The following is a 7,995-nucleotide window of genomic DNA, read 5'->3' on the forward strand; positions in this document are numbered from 1 at the left end:
CGGGCCATCTCTTTTGTTTCACAAAGCATTTCTTAACAGGGCACTAAGTTTCACAGGGAGTCAGATCAAAAACACTGTTTGTACCAACCAAATCTTCCCTGGAAAAATGTACACCTTTAAAAGCTTACTCCAAACTAATCTTCTCCAGGAAAAATGCACAATAGATTTTTCAGGAGAGGTCACACACAAGAAAAAACAACCAACCAATCTGGGCTTCTCAAGGAGGTAACACAATTTCCCTGGGAGAACCCACACTTGCAAAAGCTTCTCAGCTTTTGTACCTCAAATTTTCTGTTGCACCAGGACAAGAACCCTGTGTTTCTCAGGGAAGAGTCACTCTGTTTCCCCGAGAGAACACACACCAGCAGAAGTTACTCAACTTTTGCTTCAATACTGGGCTTCTCGGGAAAGCCACACTATCCCCGAGACAATACACACTTTACAAATATGACCCAAAAATGAGTTTCCCAAAACAGGGTACGGAGAATCCTCGGGGAGGCCACACTATGAAATCAACGTTTGTACCCCAGTTAATCCTCCCCGGGAAAGCACACACATTTAAAGCAGGGTACAGAGGATTCTCAAGGAGGTCACACTATAAAATCAACATTTGTACCCCAGATAGTCTTCCTCGAGAAAGCACACACATAGAAAGCTTCGGGGTTCTCAGAAATACAGCAGTTTTGCTGTGATACTTTCACTGCACGGGAATCCTGCCGACTACGCCAATTAAATGTCTCGGTCCGGAGAGGGAAGGAGACTGAGTTCTTTTGAATGTTCCCGTGCTGTGAAATTAATAGGCACAAACGAGGCCAAAATATCAACAGCTAGACTATTTATTGCATAAATAAAATGGAAATAAGAAGGGGAGAGGGAGAAGATAGAGAGGGAGAGAGAGAAGAGAGAGGAGAGGAAAGGAGTTATATTACCACACGCCTCACCCCCCCCCAAGGCAGTTTGAGTCTGATAGAGAAAGGGTGCCGAGGCTTTGGCTGGAGATGCGATGTGATCCCTCTGGGCAGCCTGGGTCTGTAGAGTGAGGGTGCTGAGGCTTTGGCTGGAGAGTAGATGAGGTCCCTCTGGGCAGCGTGGGTCAGCTCCATGAGTGGCAGCAAGCGGGACTTAGGCCACGGAGAGAGGGTTCAGTCTGCTTCCTTCCTTCTCAGCGGCATGCTCCTCCTTCAGCGTTTTTCTCTCTGCGTTTTTCTTCCCTCCATTGCGGTTTTCTTCCTCTGCGGTTTTCTGCCTACTGAGCCAGTAGTGGTCAAGTCTTTTATACAGTTTTTAGTCCTTAGGTATGTGTCCAAGCATTGTCCCTCAGGAATTCAGGAGCCAGGAAATCATAAGTATCCAGATATCGTTCCCCGGGAAGTCTTTCTGTGTATTCATGTGAGTTTGGACAGTGGTCTGGATGGAGGGGGGGGGGGGCCTCCGCCTCCTTCCTCTCCATCTCCCTGCCTACCCACTTATCACACATCAGGAGACAGGTGGAGAGTCCATTGACTCATCACCTTCCCTTCCTGGGGGTATCTGATAGCTGGGAATGATCTTGTGATGGCTGGGTCCTTGGGTCATTGTTATAGGCCAGCTGCAGTCCAGTGTTATCAGGATGCAATCGCAAGGTGATTTGCATCCAGGATTGGTACTGCCTGGGCAAGCAGCAAGTGATTTTATCTTTGTTGAGTCACACCAGCAGTAGACTCTTACACCACCCCGTCAATCAAAGATAAGAAAGAGAGAAAAGAAAGGAAAGGAAAGAAGTTTTAAACAATTTTTTTCAGTAGACATAAGTTTTGGTTGGCTAATGGCACAGATCTGTTGTGCTGCATCATTAGACACAAATTGCATATTGGACACTACACAAGGTGAAAGATTAACAATACTAGCAAAATAGAACAAAACAGGTAATTACACAAGGTGAAAGCATCCTTGTTCCTCCTGGAAGCCAAGAGAACAAACCCATACCCCCACCCCCACCCCGTCAGTCCTTCAGTTTGGAATTGAAGTGAGAGCTTCCATCCAGATCTGAAGGTCTGCGGGGCTATGGAAAGTACAGTCCTTGAAGAGATGTCTTCTGTGATGCAAAACTTGAGAGGTCTTCTATATTGTAACAAGACAAGTCCTTCTGACAATACATCAGGTAGTCTTCAGCATTAGAACTTAAATAACAGGTAATATTTAGCATTAGAACTTAAATAAGAAACACAACCTTAAAACACACAAAACTGGTATTTCCAGCTTCCCATACAGAGGTTCCCATACAGACACCCTCTCAGGTGATGTCCCTGAAAGAGCTCGCGTAATTACTTTGAATGGGCCTATAAGTATCGTTGATTGTTTCAGGTTCCCTCAAAGCCAAGTTAAACACAAACAAAAAAGACAAACAAAAGCTTTGTCCCAAACCACCTACGATTTTTTTGGGGATCTTCTGACTCATGCTTCACCCCCCACTCACCACTGAGAAGTGAAGCCCTTAGTTTCCCTGGGGGGCATACCCCTCCCCTCACCAAATGGTTTCACAAAGAGAGGAGCAGTGGCCTCAGCCCTCTTTTTAGGCTCAGGCCAGCATTTCACAATGATTTCTAATTGCCTCGTGGGTACCCCATCAACCACTTCTTTTGGAATACCTTTCTTCTGACCCACCCCCCACCAATATTGCCGGGTATTCAAGTGTTCCCTGCCCCTGGCCAGGTGCCTACTAGGAATACGGCGCAAGTGGCCCTGGGGGCTTGGTGGGTGAATCATTTTCACATGTCTCAAGCCTCTAGTTTGAGGTTTTTTACTTTCCTCAGGAATATTATACTGCCTGGCATAATCTAATAACTCCCTTCCCAAATCTTCCCATGTCCTGGAAGAAAGTGGGGTATTAGCTATTTCCTTTTGGAGCTCGGTACCTCTTATTTTAAGAGGGTCAGGGAGACCCCTGATCAAAGGAGTCATTCTGTTTGCATCCACCAGAAGAGAAAGGGGGGATTCAAAATGATGCTTTAGTTCTCTTTCATAGATCATTTGCAGGCATGCAGCCTTTTGCACATTCTCCATTATCTGATTCATCCCTCCCTGCAGAACTACAGGTTCTCCTCTCTCCTTTGGATCAAACCCCCTCTTACAGATGCCCTTTGGAGCTCCCTTCCAACCCAAAGCGTTCTATGGTTCTCTGCATACTGGAAGCATTCTGCTGCTGAATTGCTTTGTGACTGTTGAGGATCCTCCCAGAAAGAGCCATTGGGATGTGCTGCCCAGGCAGGAGTCACTGTCCATGGATGTGTTCATAAAAGGACTGGATGTGGCACTTGGAGCCATGGTTGTGTTGTTAGGTATTAGGTGATAGGTTGGAGTTGATGATCTCTGAGGTCCTTTTCATCCTGGTTGATGATTGTGTGCTCTGTTTCAGCCATGGTTCTCACAATGAAATTCAGGAGTAACTGTCTTGCAAATACCTGGGATCTAATTGCTAGGAAGGGAGAAATGAGCTGGTCCTCTAATTAGAGGAGTTGTAGGCTTCTGCCAGTGCCTCTGCTAACCTCTTTTCATGTTTCAGGAGGCAGCTGAAGGGAAGGAAAAAGTGGCTGATGCCCCAGATACATCCCCAGATGGGGAAGGCACTTCTCACAACTCTGAGAACATCTCCAGCATCACAGCTGAGACAGCACAGAATGCAGGGCTGGAGAAGCTTCCCGAAGCTTTCCACAGCCTTCCAGTCCAGAAGCCTCTGGAACCCATGGGTAAGCTGAGACATTTGCACCTTCTGCTGCATGTGTGTCTTAACATTTGTAATGGCCAAGGAGAGGCTTGAGGGGCAGGTGGAATCGTGTGGCAAAGGGATTTGCTGGGCTGTGGGAATCCTGTTCCTCCTCCAGGCTTGTTTAACATCTTTGTTGGTGCCATGGACAGTGGCACTGAGGGCACCCTCAGCTGGTTTGCTGATGGCACCAAGCTGTGTGGTGCAGCAGCAGGCTGGAGGGAAGGGATCCATCCCGAGGGAACTGGACAGGCTGCAGAGTTGGGCCCATGACAACCTCATGAGGTTCAACAAGACCAAGGGCAAGGTCCTGCAGCTGGGTCAGGGCAATCCCAGGCACTGATACAGGCAGGGCAGGGACTGGCTGCAGAGCAGCCCTGAAGGAAAGGCCTTGGGGGTGCTGGGGGAGGAGAAGCTCCACAGGAGCCAGCAGGGAGCACTTGCAGCCCAGAGAGCCAAGCAGAGCCTGGGCTGCAGCAAGAGAAGTGTGGCCAGCAGGGCCAGGAAGGGGATTCTGCCCCTCTGCTCCACTCTGCTGAGCCCACAGCTGGAGCTCTGGGGCCAGTTCTGGAGCCTCTGTTCCAGGAAGGAGGTTCTCCAACCCTCTGATCATCTTTGTGGCCTCCTCTGGAGCCTCTCCATCAGGTCCATGTCTGTCCTGTGCTGAGGGCTCCAGAGCTGGCCCCAGCCCTGCAGCTGAGGTCTCCCCAGAGCAGAGCAGAGGGGCAGGATCCTCTCTCTCCAGCTCTGGCCACACTGCTTTGGATGCAGCCCAGGCTGCCCTTGGCCTTCTGTGCTGCCAGTGCCCATTTGCTGCCTGCTGTAGTCACCACACATCAGCAGAATGGAAATGCATAGAAATGATTAGTGCTTCACAATCATGCAGATCTAATGCCTGGGAGCCTGACACTGAGCCATCAATAGCATCATTTGCTGTACATCATTGGTATTCTTTGGGAGCCCTGACCTATATTCTGCTACAGAGGATCCTGGAGATCCCTTTGCAAATGAAAGCAAATGTTACACCCTCCCCTAGAGCAGGCTGCTCCTGGGATCAACCAGGAGCACACACACCCAGGGAGGGCCTTAATCATAGAATCACAGAATTGTCAGGGCTGGGAGGGGCCTCAAGGAGCAGCCAGTGCCAACCATCCTGCCATGGCCAGGGACACCTCACACTGCAGCAGGTTGCTCACAGCCACAGCCAGCCTGGCTGCAAACACCTCCAGGCAGGAGGCTTCCACCACCTCCCTGGGCAACCTCTGCCAGGCTCTCACCACCCTCATGGGCAACAACTTCTTCCTCACATCCAAGCTCAATCTCCCCACTTCTAGTTTTGTTCCATCCCCCCCAGGTCCTATCCCTCCCTGACCCCCTCAAAAGTCCCTCCCCAGCTTTCTTGGAGCCCCCTTCAGATCCTGAAAGGCCACAAGAAGGTCTCCTGGGAGCCTTCTCCTCTCCAGCCTGCACAACCCCAACTCCCTCAGTCTGTCCTCATAGGAGGACCTGAATCTCTGAATACATTCAATCTCTCTCTGTCTCTCCCTCTATGAGCCCCCCCCAGGGTTCCAGACTGAAGCTCCCTTGCTGCTTTGCATTTGGGGTTCTCTGCTTTCCTGCTGCCCAGCTCTGCTGCTCCTCTTCTATCCAATCCCTCTTGCAAATGGCAAGAACTTCCTTGTGTGCAGATTTTACCACTTCCAGGCCTCTGAATAACTGCAGTCTCTCTGTGTCTCTCCCTCTCTGAGGCCTCCTCAAGGTTCCAGACTGAAGCTCCCTTGCTGCTTTGCATTTGGGGTTCTGTGCTTCCCTGCTGCCCAGCCCTGCTGCTCCTCTTCTGGCTAATGCCAAGAACTTCCTTGTGTGCAGATTTTACCACTTCCAAACCTCTGAATAAGTTCAATCTGTCTCTCCCTCTCTGAGCCCTCCCCAGGGTTCCAGACTGAAGCTCCCTTGCTGCTTTGCATTTGGGGTTCTCTGCTTTCCTTGCTGCCCAGCCCTGCTGCTCTTCTATCCAATCCCTCTTGCAAATGGCAAGAACGTCCTTGTGTGCAGCTTTTACCACTTCCAAGCCTCTGAGTAAGTGCAGTGTGTCTGTCTCTCCCTCTCTGCCATGCCCTCAGACTTCCTGGGCAGTCCCTGGCGCAAGGTGCAGTTGCCCTTCTCGGTCATCTACGTGGCCAAGGGGAAGTCGCGGCCGGAGCTCTCCGCTCGCTTCCTGATCCGCCACATGTTCACCGAGGAGGTGCTGGTGAGGAGCAATGTCTATGGCAACCTGGAACGTGGCATGAGCCCTCTGGACTCCAACAAGATCAATGCTCTCAGGGGTAAGGAGGGGAAAAAAACCACTGCTCAAAGGGTAGCCTAGGCAGGGAGGGGGCAGGGGTGAGGGGCAGCGATCCGCTTTGCGTCCCGCGGGCAGAGCCTGGAGCTGCAGCGGCCTGAGGCTGGCAGGATGCTGTGGTAGGGGTTTGGTGCAAGCCTGCAGCAAGCTGAGAGGAAGCAGGGGAAATGGTGGTTGAGCAGCTCAAGGTGGTTTACAGGTCATAAACCTGGCTAGTAGGAGCTAGGCAGTGGACACTGGCAGCACAGAAGGCCAAGGGCAGCCTGGGCTGCATCCAAAGCAGCATGGCCAGAGCTGGAGAGAGAGGATCCTGCCCCTCTGCTCTGCGCTGGGGAGACCTCAGCTGCAGGGCTGGGGCCAGCTCTGGAGCCCTCAGCACAGGAAGGACATGGACCTGATGGAGAGGCCCCAGAGGAGGGACACAGAGATGATCCAAGGGCTGGAGCAGCTCTGCTGTGAGCACAGGCTGAGGGAGCTGGGGGTGTTCAGCCTGCAGAAGAGAAGGCTCCAGGCAGACCTCACAGCAGCCTGCCAGGACCTGAAGGGGCTCCAAGAAGGCTGCAGAGGGACTGTGCCCAAAGGCCTGCAGGGACAGCACCAGGGGCAAGGGTTTGAAAGGAGAGCAGAGCAGATGGAGATTGGCTGTGAGGAACAAGTTCTGCCCCAGGAGGCTGCTGCAACACTGCCACAGGTTGCCCAGGGAGGGAGCTGAGGCTCCATGGCTGGAGCTGTCCAAGGTGAGGCTGGAGAAGGCTGTGAGCACCCTGCCCCTTGTCCTAGCATGGGAGAGGCTGTTCCTGCCTTGGTGGCCTGCACTTGTTTGTGCTTCCTTGCACACACCCAGAGAATGCAGCTTGCCTGAAGGATTGCTGGCTGAGTGCTCTCTCTGTGTTTGGTTTCAGACTTCCTTCAGGAGAATTTCCCTTCCTTTGACCTGAAGGAGACAGGCTATGACTGGAAGGCCTGCGTGGCTGCCATCAACAGCACCATCCGCAGCCTCAGGCACGACTACAAGAAGGCCACAGCTGGCATCCACTGGAAGGCCCTGGCAGCACCACTGAGCAGGTTCAGGAGTCCTGCCCAGGGCCCTGCACTGCTGAAACCATTTCAGAGTGACACTATCAACCTCACAGACTGAAGCTCTCCACCCTCTGGCTCCAATCTGCCTTCAGCTGGTTGTTACAAGTCCTCCCTGCAAGGCTCTGACCTGGACTTGTGTGTCCGACACTGAGCTTCCAGCAGCACTAAGCTATTCTTTCATCAGGCCAAAGTTAGGGTTCCCTGAGTCTGCTGCTAACTCCTCCTAGGAGTGGCATTTGTGCTCCTCAGAAGTACCTTCCACTGTTTCCTGTAGCATTGCTATGAGCCCTCCACTAGAGGTATCTACTGCTCATGGCTCTCTGGCTGGCTGCTTGGGGCTCCCTGGCTGGGGCACAGGGCTCCTTGACTGCTCCTCATGGTTCCCTGGCTGGCTCCTGGGGGCTACCTGGCCAGCCAGTCCAGCCAGACTCCCTGGTCTGGCCGCTCAGGGCTTCCTGACTGCTTCTCATGGCTCCCAGGTCTGGCCCCTTGGGGCTCCCAGGTCTGGCCCCTCGGGGCTTCCTGACTGCTTCTCATGGCTCCCAGGTCTGGCCCCTCAGGGCTCCCTGACTGCTTCTCATGGCTCCCAGCTCTGGCCACTCGGGGCTCCCAGCTCTGGCCACTCGGGGCTCCTTGTCTGGCTTCTCATGGCTCCCAGCTCTGGCCACTCGGGGCTCCCTGGTCTCCCTGACTGGCTTCTCATGGCTCCCAGGTCTGGCTTCTCAGGGCTCCCAGGTCTCCCTGACTGGCTTCTCAGGGCTCCCAGGTCTCCCTGACTGGCTTCTCATGGCTCCCTGGTCTCCCTGACTGGCTTCTCATGGCTTCCTAG

The 7,995-nt window shown here is 52.8% G+C and overlaps 1 protein-coding gene across 1 annotated transcript; it reads left to right on the forward strand.

Moving 5' to 3' along the window:
• The first annotated feature begins 3,702 nt into the window (after positions 1-3,702).
• BEND2 (BEN domain containing 2) lies at positions 3,703-7,446 on the forward strand. The gene is made up of 3 exons (XM_054165986.1): positions 3,703-3,725; positions 5,866-6,069; positions 6,989-7,446. Exons 1-3 carry the CDS (start codon positions 3,722-3,724, stop codon positions 7,222-7,224), a joined length of 444 nt encoding a protein of 147 aa, XP_054021961.1. The 5' UTR covers positions 3,703-3,721; the 3' UTR covers positions 7,225-7,446.
• Positions 7,447-7,995: the final 549 nt, after the last annotated feature.

Source organism: Dryobates pubescens, chromosome 12 (genome assembly GCF_014839835.1).
Source record: "Dryobates pubescens isolate bDryPub1 chromosome 12, bDryPub1.pri, whole genome shotgun sequence".
In the NCBI taxonomy this organism is placed as follows: domain Eukaryota; kingdom Metazoa; phylum Chordata; class Aves; order Piciformes; family Picidae; genus Dryobates; species Dryobates pubescens.

Coding starts and splice junctions, on each gene's coding strand:
- BEND2 (XM_054165986.1), top strand. Junction 6,070..6,988: donor CAAGATCAATGCTCTCAGGG/GTAAGGAGGGGA, acceptor GTTTGGTTTCAG/ACTTCCTTCAGGAGAATTTC.